The sequence below is a fragment of the Phaseolus vulgaris genome, chromosome 2 (assembly GCF_051622355.1).
Source record: "Phaseolus vulgaris cultivar YP4 chromosome 2, ASM5162235v1, whole genome shotgun sequence".
NCBI lineage: Eukaryota > Viridiplantae > Streptophyta > Magnoliopsida > Fabales > Fabaceae > Phaseolus > Phaseolus vulgaris.
Window position 1 is genome coordinate 28,351,953 of NC_143499.1, and position 20,477 is coordinate 28,372,429.

The following is a 20,477-nucleotide window of genomic DNA, read 5'->3' on the forward strand; positions in this document are numbered from 1 at the left end:
ATACACCAAATCCACCATACGAAGTACACTCATTTTGAAATTTGAAGGGGGGAAATAGGGAATATCCAATTATCGGTTTTTATTATAAATTATAAAAACCCAACAGAAGGTGGAAAATTGACAGGGCATATAATCACAGACATTAAAATAAACTTAGCAAAGTTCGAGTTGCATGTGCGTAGCAGGTCCAAGTGAGGATGACATAAGGAAATGAAAAGGAAAGTTTGCCTACAGAAATAATATCACAACTCCATTTTGATTTATCCAGAAGTTTACAAAATTCAATTCCAAGGCCGAAGATCTCCCACCTTCACCTTCCATTAGGAAAACAGCCTTAGCATTCCTTCTTGATTGAGTCATCTAATCCCCCACTGGACGGTATCTGCAATCAGTCAGTTAAAACATTTAAGAGGTACAACCACAACATAGCAGAGGATGAGAATAGTAATTGAAATACATAACAGCAAGTAATTCTGTAGAATGTGTATCCAAAGTTGAAGACCAATTACAAGATGACAGGCAAATTAATTCTTAAGAACATCTATACCTTGTATTGAAGATTTGTTATTGTATCTCTCAACAGAGCATCTCCAACTATTAACCTCAGCATCTTCACAAAATCATCCCGTGATATCTGCTTTGACTGAATTATACCATGAAATATTAGTGATATTATTTCATCAATCAAGGTAGAAAGGACATCAACTGGAACTTATTTTGCATACCCTGAATTGTTCATAATGTGTTTTGATAAGATTCATATCCTTGGACTGAACCTGATTTCTGATAGCAGCAAAAAGCACAGGAAAAGGCATCCAAGGGGATTTCGGGACTTTTGGAGTGCTAGCAACTATACTAGGAGCTTTTCCCTAAGGAGGTATCCAACATGTCAAAATTATATGGATAATGCTGTAGTTATAGGAAATAAAAACAATACATGATTTTATACAGCTTTCAAAAGCATTAAAAAACCTCCTATATTGGAATCAAAACATTTAAGATACAAAACATATATTGGAATTTTTAAGATACAAAAACCACAGTTCAAAAATTGTTAAATAACATTTAAAACCTGCGAAAGAATTAGATACAAAACTAAAATATCAAATAACTTACATTATCTATTGTGGATGACTCTGAGAGGCCAAGAGGACCATGAGAGGGTGTATTAACCTCATGTCCACAAAAATGACCTGTAAAAATTGAACATAAATAAATTATCATAGCAAGAGAATCATATTCGTAAACAGCCAAGTAGCAGAAACCCCTGCTGTTCAATTTGACCAGAGTGAAGAAATTAATCTGATGAATGTAAGAGAGACCACAAGTTGATATCAACAATCTACAGATGAAACACTATTTCTGAATACTAACAACTCATTAAAAAAATACATCCAAGTGGAAAGAAAGAATCATAGATATCAACTAGTCATCCTTTTGATAAATGCATTGAGCACCAGTTACACGATATTAAAATGTACAACTTACTTTTGCCGGGAAAGCCCAGATGAACAGTAAAAAAGGAAACAAAAAATAAAGGAACAATGTATCACCTTCAGCATCAGAAGGAACCTTGAAACTAACAACAAATTCGGGATAGATGTGGGTGTTCATGTTCATATTCCACACAACATAGTATCGTGGACACTGAATATCATCCACCCCACTATCATATTCACAACTACTGGGTTGAAACTGACCAGTGCCAGGATAGAGAATCTCCATGTTCCCCATTATTACACGACAGAGGGTCAAGTGTCGAACCCCATTTTCGTCAACATCACAATAACGTACACTGTACAAATGGAAAAACTTAAATCAATCTCTAAGCATTCCAATTGTGTAATCTATAATATAAATACCAAATAATAACATACTAAATTAGTAAAAATAGATTATATAAGGACAGAAGTAAAAGCACTTTGTATGTAACAACACAAAAAAATAATAACAGGAAGAACAACAGGAAAATATGGTCATCACTGCACCCTCAATGTAAAAGGTGCATCATAAATTGATTAAAGATTATTCCAGCAGCTAGGAATAACACTCAACATGACCAGTACAGGACAAGTAAAAAACAAAGTTATAAAGACAACATGAAAAAGTGATTAAATTTTTGCAGAAGGAAATCCTACTGTCTAAACACTAGATTAAACTTTTATTAATGCAGGGACAACAATGCTTATCTTTATGAAATACATAAATATAAATAATTAAATCATGCACACTATAAAGAAAAAACAATGCAGAAGATAACAATAGCATAGGCCAAGTATAGGTTAAAACTGGGTGACTGAGAATAAAATGCTATCCCTTACGTTTCTAACATATAATGAAATATGTAGAGAGAGACTGTGACTCCAATTATAATTTAGTAGAGATAGATTTTAGTCACCAGTTGCATTAGAAAATAAAGGATTAACTTGCTCATCAACCATTTTTTATCGACAACCTGCTCATCAACCTTAAACCTTAATCTAAAAATAAGATGCCCATACACTGCTAATCATCATCTTGTTCTTAGCCAATCAAGTATAAGCTCCACATAAATTTATCATCAATATTAACATTATTAAAAGATTTTATCATTCAGGGTCCATCATATAAAAACTAACCTGGCATCAGGGCAGGAAGCAGCTGCAAGATGAACACCAATGCCATATGTGCACTTTGATCCAGATAGTCCACAATGACCAAGTCCATACTCCATCATTGTAGACAGTTCTCTTTTAGAAAAAGCAAGCCAAGCATACCTAATATTGGCTTCCCCGTGAATTTTTTTTGTAATTTCAGCTTGCTTCTGGAAAAGCTCCCATCGGGCTTGCATTGACCCACCTGAGCAGTGGTAAATCTCAACTATGTCTGAATCAGAACTGCCAAAACTACTCATTCCCTTGAGAAACATCTTTTGTACAGAATTCAAATCCAATATTCCATATACTGATTCAGTATAAGCATCTAAACCTACATCTTGATTGTGCTGAATAGCTTCACCAACATTTCCACAGCCCTTTTTGTTAATGTTATCTTCAACTTCTACATCATATTGACAGTACTTTTGTTTAGTATCAATTTGAATACCCTTAACTAGAGCATTGGACTCCCCACTACACTCACTCAGTCTGGATTGATCCACTCCATTTATTTCAACTTCTAAATGTAATTTTATTTCATTAGACGCATATGAGTCTGGACTTTTTCCACTTTCCTGTTTGCTGACATTATAAGGTTCTTCATCGGAGGAAGTATAGATTTCCGGGAAAAAGCAGTGCCCTGCATCATCAATCCAAGCTATAGGTTGTTGCAATCCAGTTTTCAGGTCCACCTTGTGCAAATGTAAAAAATCAAATACAAGATGATACCGATTTAACTCTATCTCTACTGACACCTTCTTGACTTCAAGATCCTTCTTAACCAAGTCAACAACATCCTTAGGAAAGTCACACCATTCACCGTTCCTATAGAACATCAAACGCTCCAGTCTCCCACTCTTTTTATAATTTGAAAAACGCCTAACTAAGGAATGGCCAATATGAGGACCAGCATTTGTCAGCTTGTTTCTGCATCCACCAAATCTAATCCTTTTGGCAACCCTGCTCGTCGGTGACATATACGATGGCCAATGTCCTAAAATTGGTTGTGAAACTCCACTGAAATGTGCAGCATATCGGGATGCTCGCTTGCGCTTCAGATTGAGTGCAACCCTATCCAATGCCTTTACGATTTTTGCTTCCATTTCTATCTACTAGCCCAATATCTATAAACACGCTTAAATATAAAAAGCTCAGGTGCAGCAGTTAAATAGAACCCTAGACCTTGAGCAGTTTCAATAAAACTGTGGTGCCAATGTTGAAGACCGTGACATCAAGAATATTTGGCAATCCCTGAATGTTTAAAAAAAATTGAGAATATTGAACTGATACATAGGATAATGAACACATACTGAAGAAGTTGACAAATAAAGAACAAGGGGATAACTAATAAAAGCATTCCTGGATAACAAAACAAGGAGTCTGAAACACTTGCACAGGAGACATATTGCAATAGTATTATCTCCAACAAGATTAAATATAAATAGAGTATTGAACTTATAATATATACAAAAGTAGTAACACTCAAAAGGCTTTAAATAAAGGACAGGTTTGGATAAACTTATCCCTTGAGCATTTCAAGAAAAAGAAAAAAAAAGTTTTTTATGAGGTAAAATTAGCTTATTAAATATAAAGTTTTTTTCCTTCCTATTCCTTGAAGCACTTACGAAAAGTTTCTTCAAAAGTAGTCCCAAAACAAATTCAATGAACATGGTAATGTTAGTTCGTTCGAAGCTGAATTTATCCAATTTTACATCACGAGAACTTTTTAGTGATGTCAAATGATATTTGGGAGACCAAAAATTGCAAACCCCAAGAAAATACAAGTTTAAAAGATGTATAAAATGTGATATTAAAGCTAACAAGATTTATTAAAAAATAACCCTAAAACTATTTATATTTAAGATCGACCAATTCTCTTGCAAAACATAAATAACCTTGAGGTCTAGACCTTAAAAGGCCAATGCTACTTATGTTTTGAAAACCAAAATATAACAGAATTTAACAGATGACAAAAATATGGTTGACTGTTCTTCAAATTTACAAATCTGATATAAAGGCACTTATCTTTTACAGTTAGTTCTACCCAAAACATAGATGAGCAATTAAACATTAATAGATTCCTTAACATAGTATTCCATTCCCAGTTGAAGTTTACATCTCAATAGTCTAATTATGTCAGACACGACTGATAGATGAATAGACCAAAAATAGTATTCCTTGTAATTGTGATTATGCAATTCAACAGTTTCCCAAGAAAAGTAGGTAGTAAATCATGTACGATTTTAACTACATTACAAAATTCAATTAGACCAGTACAAAAACTAACAATAAACGCTAATGATTACAATGTACATCAAACAATAAATAGATAACATAGGGAATAAAAAACAACAATATCAATTCAAGAGGATCACAATTTTATTATTTTGTACTCTCGCTAAAACGGTCCAAATAAACTCATAAAAATAACTGTAGCTGTTTCTGTGGCACCCGCACTAATAAACCCATTCCCTGACTTCAACTCTACTCCACCTATCCTCACAGAAAGGACTACAAAAAAACACCTAAAAACTGAACTCTCTTGCTTAAAACTGCCTCGGAAGCTTTTAGTTAATTTACAGTGTACTCGATGCAAAAGTTATGCAGGAGATACAAGAATCTAATGCAACATTTGGAGAAAACAAATTTCAACTGCAAGACATTGTCCAATTCTTCACCATCTATGAAAGGGCTATACGAATAAACCAAACTAGTACTATGCTTGAAACTGAAGAATAGAGCATAAAATATATGTGTGGGCGGGATTTTAAAAGGATGTATTTGAGGATAAATGATTACACACTCCGGGATTACGTGATCTGGACCAATCTCCATGTAACACACTAGTAACTCTTTTTCTTAAATTTTGAAAAGGGTTGTGTGTGAGGCGTTGATGCAAAACCATATACCAATTTTTCGTATTTAAGGCCTCCAAATGCACCTAGTGCACCCGATACAAAAATCATTTAACAAAAAAGACTGTATCCCTCGTACCGCTGCCCCTTATAAACAGATAATCTTAAACAACAAGAAATTCACAAAATCAAACAAACTTAAGAAATACCACGAAATTGATCAAAGACACTAATTTAAATAAATTTATGCATACCCAGCACTGCATTTAGTGATCATACTGTACATGCTTTTCCCCGGAAACAGCTCTGCTCCTGATGATTGAATTTAACAGAATAAAAACAAAATTTACAAAAATTTACATATATAAAAAAAACTGTATAATAAAGCAAAGTCGTGGCGGTCAACGACAACCAACGACACCGCATCGTCGATAATCAACAAATTAAAACACCACACCCAAAAAAAAACTATCAATATTACTTCTAAAAGCAAAATTAGCTCTAAAAAATTACAGATAAACGGAAAAATTGATTCAAACACCATGGACAACCAAACCCAAGCCCGATCTACTAAATCCAAGCCCCAAATCGAAAAGTCAAACTGACAAAAAAAAATGTTCAAACCCTCGCAGATACAAAAATTCTGAATTGAAAAGCACAACGAAAAATCCAGATAAGCTTCAGAAATTACCTGAGTGCACAAACATGCAAAACAACAGAATTACCTATTTACCTCAGACAAATTTTTCACCACTTTTTTTTGTTTTTTTTTTCTTTTACTCTATTTTCAATTCCCTTGGTGTGCATCGGAGGGATAGGGTTTCTATTTACACCTTTCTTCGCTGAACGCGAAAAACCCTAACTTGAAGGATCGACAAATGGTAGGGTTAAGTGAAAACAACGCCGTAGAAAAAGAACTGATAATGGAGGCGTTTCCCCTAGATTCTGCAATTTCTCGCTACCCCTTTTCCAAGTAAACCCACATAAGGTTCACACTGAGAATTTCATATACTCACCCACGGTTATCCTTACTTTTGTCACAGACTCCGTTTTATTGGACCGTGTTGCTTGCTGACTCACCAACGTTTATTTTTTTTTTCTTTTCTGATTTCTTCTTTCTCAATTCTGTCGTCCATATCTTCTACTCTTTCTAGAACTTCTTCTCTTTTTTTTTTAAATAATATAATATAATTATTTTCTTTTTCAAGAAGTTACATAGAGATGTCTTTTTGCTGATGATGAAAAGGTTGACTATATAAATGTATTTTAATATTTTTTATGAGTAAATTAAGAATTTTTGCACCATAATGGTGCGTTAATTTATTACAAAATTGTTAAGAAAAAAAAAATTTACTGGTAAGTTGTATTTTGTTGTACAATTTAATTTTGTTTGATAAAGTAGTGATGGTGTAAGAATTGGATGAAATATATTATATTATGCTAAACTATTTTAGTTTAAAGTTTTATTTAAAAAAATTGTGTTTAATAGGTATTATTTTAGTTAAAATTCTTATTAGGGTTTAGGGTGTTAAATAAAAAGAATTGAAGTAGTGCAAAGTTGTACAGATTTCAATTCTTTTATTTAAGATTAAAATAATATTATTGGTGTACGACTTGTTTAATGATTAATTTTTTGTATTTATTGTTTTTAAAAAAAATATTTAAAATCATATTTTATTTATTTAAGGTTTAGATGATGTATATATTAAATGTATTAATAAATATTTGATAAATTTGTGACTTTGAAATTTGGTATAATTGATTTAATTAATATAGAATTAAAGTTAATATAAAAATGTGATAAATGATTAGATTTTGTTATATATATATATGGACAATTGTTTATATTGTAACTTTCGTTTTAATAATAAAAGCATTTTTTTTAAAGACTAGTTACGTGAGTTATGGTATTTCAGATTAGGATCAGTAATGAAATTTCTGTTTATATAAGAAGACTAGTAATCTCATTCTACATTGGATAAAATTGAACCTCATAGGTCTTATAAAGTGGATAAGATAAATTGCAAAACAATTAGTAAACAGCTATTAATCAGAAACAAATAAAACATTTCTCCTAAGATTTTTTTTTTTCTTTTTATACACGAGTTCTAATATATAATTATCTTTTATCCCTGCATTAAGGGTTAACAGTTAATTTAGTTTAGTACTTTTTTAAAAATTAATTTCGTCCAATTATTTTTTAAAATATATATAATTTGATTTTTCTGTTACATTAAAAGATGATGATGCAGTATATAGAATGACAGAGATGATGATGTATACCTATCTTCAGGTATGATCTGGTTTGTTGCAAATTCTCCATCATATGCAAACCATGATTATAGGATTTTCAACGATTATAAACATCGAGTTTATAGGATTTTCAACGATTATAAACATCGAGTTTTAGGAAGTGTCTGGTTAGAGTGGGATTGACATTGGAGAAGAAATGAGCATAAAGCTTCATAAGAAGGAGCTAGCTCATCCAGATTTTCTTCATCTTTCGTCACATATACCCTCGATGCATCAACGACTTAAGTACTAACGTCGTTGTCATAATGTAGGTTTTTGTATGATTGGTTTGTTTTCTCTCCTAAAATTTAGTTCTGAAATCAAATACATTCTGACAACCATTTTAGACTGGTTTGAAGAACAAGAAACTTAACATAAATAATAAAAAGGGTTCTTTTTTTCTTCCATTTCACCATTGGTTCCAAAAAAAACAATTCATACCCACCTATCCCCAAACTAACAAAAAAAATATATATTATTTTCCTTTCCACGTATCAATTAACAATCATGCAATTTCATAATTAATTGCAGTGAACATGACAAAACAAGCAATCTATAAAAAAAATTGAAGGTTCACAAAAAGCTTCCTCATTCTGTTATGGGGAAACCTAAATCATTTTCTGTGAAGTTATTGTAATGTCTAGTAGGAAATTGAGAATTTTCTTGTTTTCTACACCCGTGGTATTCCATGTTGTAAATGCATTGCAACTTATGAAATTATTGAGCACAACTTAAATGTTTACATTAATATAAAAAATAGATGACTCTTTTTATATCAGTAACATGATTGTTTGCACGTGAAAAAGAAGGATAAAATTTAGATTACACGTGAAGATACAGTATTTATAAATGTGACATTCAAAGAAGGATAATTTAGATTACACGTGAAGATACAGTATTTATAAATGTGACATACAAAGAAGGATAATTTAGATTACACGTGGAGATACAGTATTTATAAATGTGACATACAAAGCACGTGAAAAAAGAAGGATAATTTAGATTAAAAAAAAAGTAACTATACCAGGTTTTAATAGACCGTAGGTCAATGAACCTTAGTAACTAAATATAAATTGTTACTAAATATAAATTGTTTGTTATCTGTTAATTTTAACAATATCTTCAAATAATTATGTCCCTTAAGAATGATTAAGTTTGATTCATCTTTCAAGAAATTGGGGTCTTCTTCCATGTCCAGAGTTGTTCAAAACTTATTTTCTATGATGCGATACACCAATCCAAAATACGGATGAGAAGTGGAAGTGAAAAAGACAAAAGGAAATATTTAATGAATGTTATTATAAAAAAAAAACATAAGGTAGCAAATAGGTGGGTTGAGAATGTATCTGAAAACAGATGGTTTAAAGTAAACTAATGAAGTTCTAGCATCAACTACATTCAAACTCCAAAATGACGAAAGAAGATGAAAAGAAATGGCTAGGAGGAGCTAATAATATCACAATTGACTTGTCCAGCAAAAAATTGAAAATATTTGCCTCCAAAAGCAGAAATATCCATCAAAATACTAAAGCCTTAGCCTTTCTTAACATTGGATGGTATCTGCATGCAGCCAGTTAAACATCATTTAGGAGGTATGACCACATAGCAGAAGCAAGTTAGTTGCCTATGATTTCAAAATTTATTACAAATACGAATTTCATAACCCAACATACTTAATAGCCAGTCATTCCTTTATAAGGTATAAACTAATATTATACCACAGTTGAAGACCAATAGCAAGATTTCAAAGCCAAAATTAAGTTTTTTAAAAAGTAAACAGTACCTATTATAAAAAAAAAGGTAATCTATACCTTCGATTGAAGTTGGGTCACTGCAAGTTTCAATAGAGCATCTCCAACTATTAACCTCAGATTCTTCACAAAATCTTCCCGGGATATCTGCTTTGACTGAACAAGAACAGCACGATATATTAGAGATATTTCATCAATCAAGGCGTAGGCAACAAGTGGAGCTACTTTACATACCCTGAACTGTTCATAATGTCTTCTGACAAGTTCCATATCATTAGGAGGAACCTTGTTTCTGATAGCAGCAAAAAGCAAAGGAAAAGGCATCCAAGGCGATGTTGGACCTCTTGCGGCAGTTGTTCCCTGGAAAAATATCCCACAAATCCAAAATTGTTTCTATTATGATCTTTATATGGGGCAATAATGCCAACAATATTGACTTAAGACAAATTTCAAAAAAGTGTTTGTTGGAAACTGTAAACAGAAAAGTAAAACTAGTATTTCCTGGTTACTGTACATTTGGCACTTTTCTAATAGAAAACCAAACGTGTTTGGTTGGAGGGTGAGAGTGAAAATAGAAAAAATACATTTAATTAAGAGTGTCTGATAGAGAAGAAATAGAAGGAAATAACTAAAAATGAGTGGGTCCCACCAGTACTTTTCTACTTTATTTCTAATCTATTTCCCCTCTCCTCTCTCTCTCTCCTAATTTCTTCTCCGTTTATCTTCAACCAAATATCTTTAACTTCCACTTTATTTCTCACCCTGTTTTCACTTATTTTTATTTCCATTCACTCCATTTCTCTCTTATCTACAAAACAGGACCTAAAAACCAAAAAAATGAGATATTAAAACAATAATGACTGAATTCCTTGTGGGGGAGAAAACAGACTACCATTCAGACAACTTCAAATATGTTATGAAGCTATCGTAATGTCCCAATCACCTTCAATCTAAATTACCAACTGATTATTGGGAAAGTAAACCATACCCTAATCTGTTTCTGGCATAAATATTGTTTTTCCTCACCAAAACTCTAATTTGTGTTTGCAACCATAACTCAGACCATTTTATAACTATCAGACTACCTTAATAGTCAAACCTTCATGAAACTTCCAACTCCTTCTGAGTTATTTCCCTTAAAACACACAATGTACTTTTAAATATTAAATTGAAAATACAAGGCCAAAAGGTAAACAGAAACAAAGATAACAGTTGCAGGTAAAATCAAATGTTATAAAATAGGTATTAACATACAAAGCCTGGGAAAGAATCAGTCTAAAACTCAAATATCAAGTAACATACCTTAACTACTGCACAAGAATTTAAGAGTCCTTGAGGTCCATGGCAGGCTGTCATAACCCCAGAAACAGTATTCTTCCTTTCACTTCCACAAAAAAGAGCTGTAAAAATGCATCACATATTAATGATCAAGACAAAAAATTAAGAAAGGTATAACACTCATACAACTTCGCATCAGAAACCACCCACGAGGAGGTATCAACAATCTATTGAAGAAGCAATGTTTCCTAATACTAACATCTTATAGAAATTTTTCAACCAAAAGGAAAGAAAGATCCACGTGTATCAACTAGTTTGCCTTTTGTTCTACTTCATTGAGTACTAAGTACATAATATTAAATAGTAACAGGGAAAATTAAAGGAACAATTTATCACCTTCAGCATCAAAAGGCACCTTGAAGCTAACAACAAATTCTGGATAGATATGGGTGTTCATGTTCATATTCCACACCACATAATATCTCGGACATTGAATGTCATCCACCCCATTATCATATTCACAGCTACTGGGTTGGAACTGACCAGTGCCGGGATGGAGAATCTCCATGTTCCCCATTATTACACGACAAAGGACCAAATGTCGAACCCCATTTTCGTCAACATCACAATAACGTGCACTGTACATACAGCAAAATTTAATCCTTCTCTAAACATTCCAAAAGAATGATATAGATAAAATACATAATAGTAGGCACAATAAAGTGTGAAATAAACATAATAATATGATAAAAGTAGATATTGGAAAAAAAGTACTGTGTGTAATATACATATAATAAAACAATCTCAACAAAAAAATTGACAGTCATAATTATAATAATTAGGAAAAGAACAAAACCAGGAAGAAAATATGCTCACAACTCTACACCGAAAGTAAAAGTAGTACAGCAAAAACTGGTTAAAGAATATTCCAGCAGTTATGAATAACACACTTTATAACCAGTATTCTACTACATAAATTTAGGATATATTCAATTTTTATCAATATCTAGACAATAATGTTTACCTTAAAAATTATATAAATATAAATACTTCTTCAATGGCATAGAGTACAGAGAAAGAACATATGGACAGTCAAGAACAAAAGTAAGATCGACGATGAGAAAAAATACTAGCATAGAAATTTCTAACATAAAATTGCAGTAGTGGAGACTATGACTCATGCTATAATTTAGATAGATTTTGGTGACCAATTGCATTAGAACATATAGAATCAAATTGTTCATCAACTTTGCAGCTAAATCTAGAAATCAGAAGAAGCTCGTACACAACCATTCATCTTACTTTCACCCAGATAATAGATAAGCCACATATAAGTTGATCATGACTACAAAAAAAAGGAATTTGAAAGATTAAGTTGTTTGCAGTTGAAGATATCAAAATTAACCTGGTGTCAGGGTAGGTAACAGCTGCAAGATGAACACCAGTGCCATATATGCCTTTAGATGCAGATAGTCTACAGTGGCCAAGCCCATACTCCATCATTGTATACAGTTCTCCTTTAGTAGAAGCAAGCCAAGCATACTGAACATTAGCATTTCCATGACATTTTTTGGTAATATCAACTTGCTTCAAGAATAGGTCCAATCGTGCTTGCATTGACGCACCTGAGCACCGGTCAATTCCAACAATGTCAGAATCAGTAATGCCATTATTGTTCATTCCCTTAAGAAATATCTTGTGTACAAAATTGAAATCCAACCTTCCATATATAGATTCAGTATATGCATCTAAATCTATGTCTTGATTTTGCTGTATAGATTCGTCAACATTTTCACAGTCCTTTTTGTTAATGCTATTTTCTACTTCTACATCATATGGACAGTTTTTTTGTTTAGTATCAATTCTAATACCATTAACTAAAGAATTGGACTCCTCTGTACACTCCCTCAACTTGCACTGATCCAGCCCATTTATTTCAATTTCTAATTGTAATTTTATTTCATTAGAATCATATGACTCTGTACTTTTTCCACTGTCCTGTTTGCAGATATTATAAGGCTGTTCATCATAAGCAGCATAGACCTCAGGGAAAAAGCAGCCTCCTGCCTCATCAATCCAAGCAATCGGTTGTTGCAAACCAGTTTTCATGTTCAACATATACATACGGAAAAAATTTAACACCATATGATACCCATTTAACTCCACCTCCACAACCGACTTCTTGACTTCAAGATCTTTCTTAACAAAATCAAGAATATCCCTAGGAAAGTCCACCCACTCGCTATTCTTATAGAACATCAGACGAGCCGGTTTCCCACTCTTTTTATAACTTAAAAAGCGGTTACTCAAGGACCGCCCAATATGAGGACCAGCATTTGCATGCTTTTTTCTAAATTCACCCATTTTTTTCTGTTTCACAACCCTGCCTGAAGGCTGCAAAGCTCGGCATATACGTGCAGCATATTGGGTAGCTCGTTTTCTCTTCAATCTGAGTGCAATCCGATCCAATGCCTTTGCAGTTCTCACTTCCATTTCTTTCAGCAAGAAAACTATCTACAAACAAGCCTAAGTAAATATTCTAAGGTGCATTAATGGAATACAACCCTAGACCCTGAGAAACTTCAAAGAAACTGTGGCGGCAATGCAGAAGACCACGATATCAAGAATATTTGGTATTCCCTGGATATTTAAAACATTTTAGAATATTTAACTAATATATAGGATCATTTTATAAGTTAAAAAATAAAGAACAAGGCATAAATCAATAAAAGCATTCCATGCATAACAAAATGAAGTAATATGATACTTACACAAGTAAAATATCGCAAAAGTACTATCTCAAACAGCATTGAACTAATAAAATATCGTTAAAAGAGTAATCAACAACATCCAAAAGACAGTCAGTTGACTTGGAAGACTTTAAATATAAATAAACTCAATGAACAGGATAATGCTATTGTCCATTGCCTATTCATTCTAGGCGAAATTTCTTCAATCTTACATGAACTTCTTCTCATATATCAGAGCCACTTGTAAAACCGGCTAACCAGTTCCAGGCAACCATTTTATGGTGAGGTCCACGAGCAAGTTGAAGCACATGGCCCCGGGAGCTACTGGCAATTATGTGGTCCAAGAAAAGTTGATACACAAAGTCCAGTAAATGCACATAGCAATAAATGGAATCTGTGGGCTGTGTGCTGATTAAAAGGGAAATGTATGCTCTGAATGAAAATGTAAAATTCCCCCCTTGACAAGAATAGGACCCGAGGCATTTTAAGCACCAGAACCTCCATCCTCACATGACCATAACAATATTAAGTATATATATAATAAATAAATAGTATATTTACACAATATTCTCTTTTAAGTCACCTAAAGAACTCATGTGGTTCAACTAGTGACTTACTAGTTTGCCTAGTAACTCATTAACTCGGTATATTGATTGAGTTGATTATTGGTTGGGTTTTTAAAGCACCAGACATAAGAGGTATTCGAAAGTTGCCTTAATTGCAGTCACTCCTAGCCTGTGCTAATTGAAACTCTTAGGTCTAATGATTTCATGGACCAATAGACATGGCCTAAGTAGTATTCATAACTAAGGCTAAGGAAGTTCTCACCTTGTAAGTTGTTTTCATGTCATTGAGTTAGGCATTAAGCATAATTCCAATTGTATTAGATTTAAGAGAAAGATACAAAGAAAATTTTCTGATCTATTTCCTAAATTGAAAACCCATTGAAAATAGTGATACAAAAAGAGCTAGTTAGAGAGTTCGATAAAAGGAAAAACAGCATACCATCTATGCTATAAAAAGAGTACATAGAAAAGAAATATAAGACAAAGTATAAATATACTCTTAACACAATGCTGGAACGAGCAAAAACTGTTTGCATTTTAGACTACCAAGATACCAAATTAGATCTTACAAACATAGTACCACCAAATCTAGACCATTAGTTATCTAGGTCAAAGGACCAATCAGCATCACAATACCAATGTTGTCAAACTCGAGGATCGGGATAAAAAATTGGAATTTCAGGATCATAATAAGAGTTTTGAGTATATGAAAAACTATATTCATAGACTTGTGCATGCATTAAAATAATAGAGACAATAAAAATAACACATAGTAGGTCTTAAGTAGTAAGATTCAATACACAAACTACAAATAGGTTAACCATTCATAAAATTACTCATAATAAACAGTAGAATCATAATTGCTTAATACAAACAAACTATCCAAGGAGATTTTTCATATTAAAAGCAGGATAATCATCGTCCTTCACACTATCTTCATTTTCATTGATGTCATCTCCTCCACGACCTTCATCATTTTCAACAACCGGAGGAATCTCCAAATCATCATTAGATGCAATAACACCACTAACATCTTCTCCAAATTCAACTAAGATGTCTTCATCTGAAGCATCCAAAGTTGAATTTGCTTCTTCATTCACCTTCATCATCAAAAGCAATATTATCAATGTTATAGTCATTTTTGTCTTTTGAACATCCTTCTTGTTCAATCTTGAATTAGCCATCACAAACACCACATCATACATGGTCTTTCACCATAAATGATTTCTATTTTTGTGGTGGACCTAAATAACTGAAAAATGAACTAACACATCATACCCACATAATAGGTGGTATAAGTAAATAATTATAAAATCAATTTTATAAACTTAAGTTCTTGCCCTCTCAAAAGCCCTCCAATTACACTTACAACCAAATGACCTACAAGTCAAACTCAATACTCTAAGAGCAAACCTTTGTAATTGTGGATGTTCATCACCATATAATTTCCACTATTGTGCTGGAGTTTTCGTTTTAAGTGCATGTTAAGCTATTAGAGTACCAAAATAATCCATATTTACACTTGAAACTCTCAATCTAAGCATCAATCTTATTGATCTCATCAATATCTCCAACCAACTTATCTAACAATCATACATTCCAAGCTTCATTTAAAAATCAGCTTTAAATTTCTTATTATACTGCAACATAGGACTAAGATAACAACATGCAACATGCAATAACCTAAACAATTAGTCGTCCCATCTCCAATCAATGATTTTTATTAGGAGATCATGAACATATTTCCTTGGGTGAGAATGAGTGAACAATCCAACTTATGCTTGACTTTAATGGCTAAAGAGTAAACAAGCACATGGAGGTCCTTAAAGAGAGAGCAAAAGTTTGGAGATTAAAATTTGTATCAAAGTAGAAGATTTCCTAGTGATAATAATGTGATCGAGATAAACATGAATGTAGATGACATATGTTTGAGTACAATAGACCAATAGAGATGGATAACATTTAATTGCTGAAAACTGAAACAGAAGCAATGTGGCTCTCAATTTGTCAGACCAAACGGTGGGAGCTTGACTGAGACCATAAATGACCTTGTTCAACCAGCAGACAAAAAACTTATCTGAGACTTCAAATCCAAGAGGTTGGATCACGTAGACTTCTTCCTCAAGGGTGTCATCAAAGAAGGCATTGTTCACGTATAGATCTAGGATTAGAGAAAGATATTGGGGAACTTTTTGAACTATTATCTAAAATGAAAGCCCACTGAAAACAGTAATATAGTATTTATATGATAAGAGTTAGAGACCCGTGCTCTAACCAACTCTAAGTTAGAAAGTACAATAGAATGAAAAACAGCCTACCATCAATAGATGTGCAGAGTATATAGAAAAGAAAAATAACAGAGTAAAACTATACTCTAATAATACGTGATCAAAGTCCATCCTCGATTCATTGTTGGATCACCCACATTATATATGTTGCAAGCCAATATCCTAAGGCATGAGGGTTGTTGGCACCTTCATTGTGCTAGGAGTGAGGAGTGTGTTTAGTCCCACATCACCTATACACACAGCCTAAGTATTTAACTAAGGCTTGAGAAAGTCCTCCCCTTACAAGACTTAAACTTTAAGATCATATACAATTTTCACCAACACAAATGCACAATTCAATATTAGATAATTAATAGATTTTCGAGAATAGTTAGTACTTCTGAACCCAATTACTAGTAGTTTATATCCAAATAGTTTGTGTTTGCTATCATCTAAATACTCCAATAGAGTCATATAAAGATGCAAATATAAATATATGAAAAAAATGCACTGCTGTTATATTAAGTTTGCAATGCAAAAATATCTCCAGAAAAAACAGGCCAAAAATCATGCATGCTTGATGTATGCCATTACAAGTACGACCACAAAGAGTAGGTAGAAAGGAAAATAACCAAAATTCGAAATTCAATTAGACCAAGAAAACTAAGAGTAACCCCTGATTGTATAAAATGAGAGATTGATGGATAACTAAGAGAATAAAAAATAATAAACTAAATTCCAGGTAGCAACTGGATTTATTATTTTAAATTCTCACCAAACCAGAACAATTATCTAGGCAACCTAGACAAACACCAAACCTTAAACATCAAGAAATTCACAAATCAGAGAAACATAAGATTTACGACAAAATTAACTAATCGCGCATGTATAAATGAATTTAAAAGGCTTAAGCGTACCCAGCCATGCATGCAGCTAGTGTGTGCATACTCAACATGTTTCTTCCTGAAACAGCTCTTCTCCTGGTGATGGAAATTAATAGCATAAAAATCATAAAAAAAACAGAGAAAAAAAAAACATCAAGAAATCGAAAGGTCCGTGGCAGTTAATAAACCAGCAAAGACATTCTATAAACAAAACACAGCCAAAAAGAATTCCACATTTATATCACTTCCAAATTCTAATAGCAAAATCAGCCTAGAAATTCATGGGAAAAAAAACATCAAAATCAGATCAAATACAGAAAACAACCAATCCCAACCGATCTACCAAATACTGCCTCTAATGGCAAAGCCAAACAAAAGCAAGCCAAACAAAAGCGAAAAATTTTCAAAATCACCGCAATCATTCAAACTACCAATTGAAAATAAAACATATGGAGGAATCGAGAGAAGGTTTCAGAATTACCTCAGACAGTAGAAACACAGAAAACTACACAGAGTTACCTATTTGCCACAGAATTTTATTTTTTTTTGTTTTTCTTAATCTCTATTCTCAACTCCAGTGCATCAACTAGGATGAAGATACATGCAATGGTAGTGTTCTTCGCCGAAGAACAACCCTATGTGGTTGAGTCGGCGAATGACAGGATTTGGTAGAACCCAAACGACTAGAGGACAAACATAACAGTGGAGACCTTTCCCACTCTATAGACCCCTAGTGTTCTCACCACCACCCCTTTTCCAAGTAAACTCATGCAAGATTCATTCTAGGGCTTTGATAAACCTACCAGGCTCGCATGTTGCTTTCTCACAGCCCGTTTTCACTGGACTTGCATCTTGAAAATTAAAAAAATAAACTTAATTACATAATTTTGATCGGCTACATTTTAATTATGGAATTTAAATTTTATTAATGACCCTTGATCATTCATCAAATCTTGCTCAATGTTGATGATGATTTTAGTTTGTTTATTAGTAATGGTCTTACATTGATATCAAATAAAAATAATAAATACTACCAACCATTTCAGCTTTTCAATTGCATCAATTAAATGTTTTTCTAATTTTATGATACTAAAAAGATAAGTATGTTCAATTGATGAAAATGTTCTTATTTTATAATTATAAAAATGTTTTTACTTTATTTTTGTGCATGGTAGTTTTGTATGTCATTATTCTTCATGATGTTATATGCTATTTTTTATGTATGCAAAGATTATGTTGGTTCAGAGTTTAGTGGAGTGATTCAATAATGTTTGATACTTTCGTTAATTAGAAAAAATAAAAAAATTAAGTGTTACTTCGTAAATATGAAATTTTTTTTTTTTTTTTCATGGTAGTTCTGCATGTTTTTCATTGTTCATGATACATATATTATTTTTCATGCATGTAAAGATTTTGGTGGTTCGGGAGGTGGTTTTATGGTGTTCCATTCATATTTATGGGTCGTTCTGGGTCTTTGAGGTTGTGACATGGTGGTTAGCGAAAGAGCAATATCGTATAAATTAGAGTTACAGAGAGGTAAAATGGTAAGTTTTAGTATAAATAGTTGATTATGAATGACGAGGTAATCCATTATGCCAGGTAATCGCGATTATGGACACTTCATTATATGAAGAAAACATTTTGGTTTAGGGTTTTTGGTGATTGCAAGACTGTCGGCGGTTGACGACAATATCTCTTACAAAATATGCCTCCTCTTCGATCACGATTGACTTAACCCCTTAAGCGTTCTGACATTGTTGCGATAGTCTGTAATCATGAAAGATGGGAAGAATGGTCGTGGGGTTGACGATGTTGATGGTTGTGACGACGTACACAATAATTTAAAAAGTAAAAAAATGATGCAACATTAGGTTTGATAGATTAAGCTAAGTAATGGATATCATAATGATAATGATAACATTAATTAGTAAAATATATGTTATAATTTTTTTATTAAATTATAATATAAACAATACATACAGAATAAATAGAAATATTTTCGTATTAATGAATTAAATTTATAATTATTATTTTTATTTCAAATTTGTAAATGATTGCTATAATTTTTAAAAAATTGAATTAATTTATAAAAGAAAAGATTTAACAAAAAATAAAAATAAAAAAAATTCATGTAACGATTTGTTGCTAAAAAAACAATTGTTTTTTTATAGCCTTTGCAACAAGTTAAACAGATAAATTCAAAAGTGTTCATTTTTGTAATTATCAATTAAACAATAAGTTAAAGTTTAGGTAAACGTCTTTTAAATTGTTAGTCATAATAGTTTTAGATATATCATTTATTTGATTTCATTGAAACCTTATCTTAAAAATATTAAAAAATTAAAATAAATAACTGAGACTTAGAAATGATAACCATTTAGAACACATTTCTCATTTTGCCACCATCACAGCTTTAGGTTATCAGTATTGATTATTTTGGAATTTCTTCCTATTTGATTATTGCACGTTGCTTCTAAAAAATACATATCCTAAACCTAAACTCTTAAATCAATAATTTTTTTTATGAAAACAAACAGTATTAATATTACCTGTAATAAAAAAAAAAAATAGGGTGACATTTATTTTTTATTGTACAAAATTTAACTGTTTCAAATTAAAAAGAAAAAAAAAACTGGTCTCATGATATTTTTTCATTAAAAAAATATAAAAAAAAATCATTTTTAAGAGATAAAATAAAGATTTTTAAAGTTATATTAAAAGATATATTTTTGTGTTAATATACCCTAAATCCTAAAACCTACCTTTATTAATCTTATTACTTTATTTGGTTGGAACATACATGTTTATGATTGTTATAATTATTTTAGTTATGATTATTTTGATTATTTTAGTTATGTATCTTTCTACCATTTTTTATTATTTAGGAATTTGAAGTCATCTATGATACGATTACATGAATGAGTGACTGTTATTTGTTATTTATTTATTTTACTTTAAATGGTTTTATGTAATATGAATTATCCTTTAATTTTTACATTAGACTTTAGGTGTTTGAAATTGTTTGGACCTTTGGTTATATGAAAAATGTTGTTACAGTGTTATGTTTATCTTCTTAGTGTTTAATTTTAATTCTTTATATACTTATTTTATTAAAATATACAAAACAAGAGAATGATAAAAATAAAAATAAAAAGTGAGATTGATTGAATTGCATAACTAAAAATAAGTAGAAAATAT

The 20,477-nt window shown here is 31.9% G+C and overlaps 2 protein-coding genes across 12 annotated transcripts; both read right to left on the reverse strand.

The window, feature by feature from the left end:
• Positions 1-62: 62 nt before the first annotated feature.
• On the reverse strand, positions 63-6,621 carry LOC137811236 (inactive poly [ADP-ribose] polymerase RCD1). 3 transcript variants are annotated; one of them, XM_068612895.1, is made up of 8 exons: positions 6,183-6,621; positions 5,746-5,803; positions 2,619-3,887; positions 1,554-1,795; positions 1,117-1,193; positions 726-869; positions 548-643; positions 63-382 (listed from the first exon to the last, which is right to left on the reverse strand). In XM_068612895.1, the coding sequence occupies exons 3-8, from the start codon at positions 3,737-3,739 to the stop codon at positions 335-337; spliced, it is 1,728 nt and encodes a 575-aa protein (XP_068468996.1). In that variant the 5' UTR covers positions 3,740-3,887; positions 5,746-5,803; positions 6,183-6,621; the 3' UTR covers positions 63-334. The 3 variants fall into 3 exon arrangements, with proteins under 3 accessions (XP_068468996.1, XP_068468997.1, XP_090154624.1); XM_068612896.1 differs by having other exon boundaries at positions 6,225-6,564; XM_090298498.1 differs by having other exon boundaries at positions 6,217-6,501.
• Positions 6,622-9,065: 2,444 nt separating this feature from the next.
• On the reverse strand, positions 9,066-18,158 carry LOC137811237 (inactive poly [ADP-ribose] polymerase RCD1). 9 transcript variants are annotated; one of them, XM_090298502.1, is made up of 9 exons: positions 17,761-18,037; positions 17,313-17,375; positions 12,533-13,452; positions 12,218-12,437; positions 11,209-11,450; positions 10,837-10,934; positions 9,769-9,894; positions 9,595-9,690; positions 9,066-9,343 (listed from the first exon to the last, which is right to left on the reverse strand). In XM_090298502.1, the coding sequence occupies exons 3-9, from the start codon at positions 12,558-12,560 to the stop codon at positions 9,317-9,319; spliced, it is 837 nt and encodes a 278-aa protein (XP_090154628.1). In that variant the 5' UTR covers positions 12,561-13,452; positions 17,313-17,375; positions 17,761-18,037; the 3' UTR covers positions 9,066-9,316. The 9 variants fall into 9 exon arrangements, with proteins under 9 accessions (XP_090154628.1, XP_068468999.1, XP_090154627.1 ...); XM_068612898.2 differs by having other exon boundaries at positions 12,218-13,452; positions 17,761-18,158; XM_090298501.1 differs by lacking the exon at positions 17,313-17,375 and having other exon boundaries at positions 17,761-18,041.
• Positions 18,159-20,477: the final 2,319 nt, after the last annotated feature.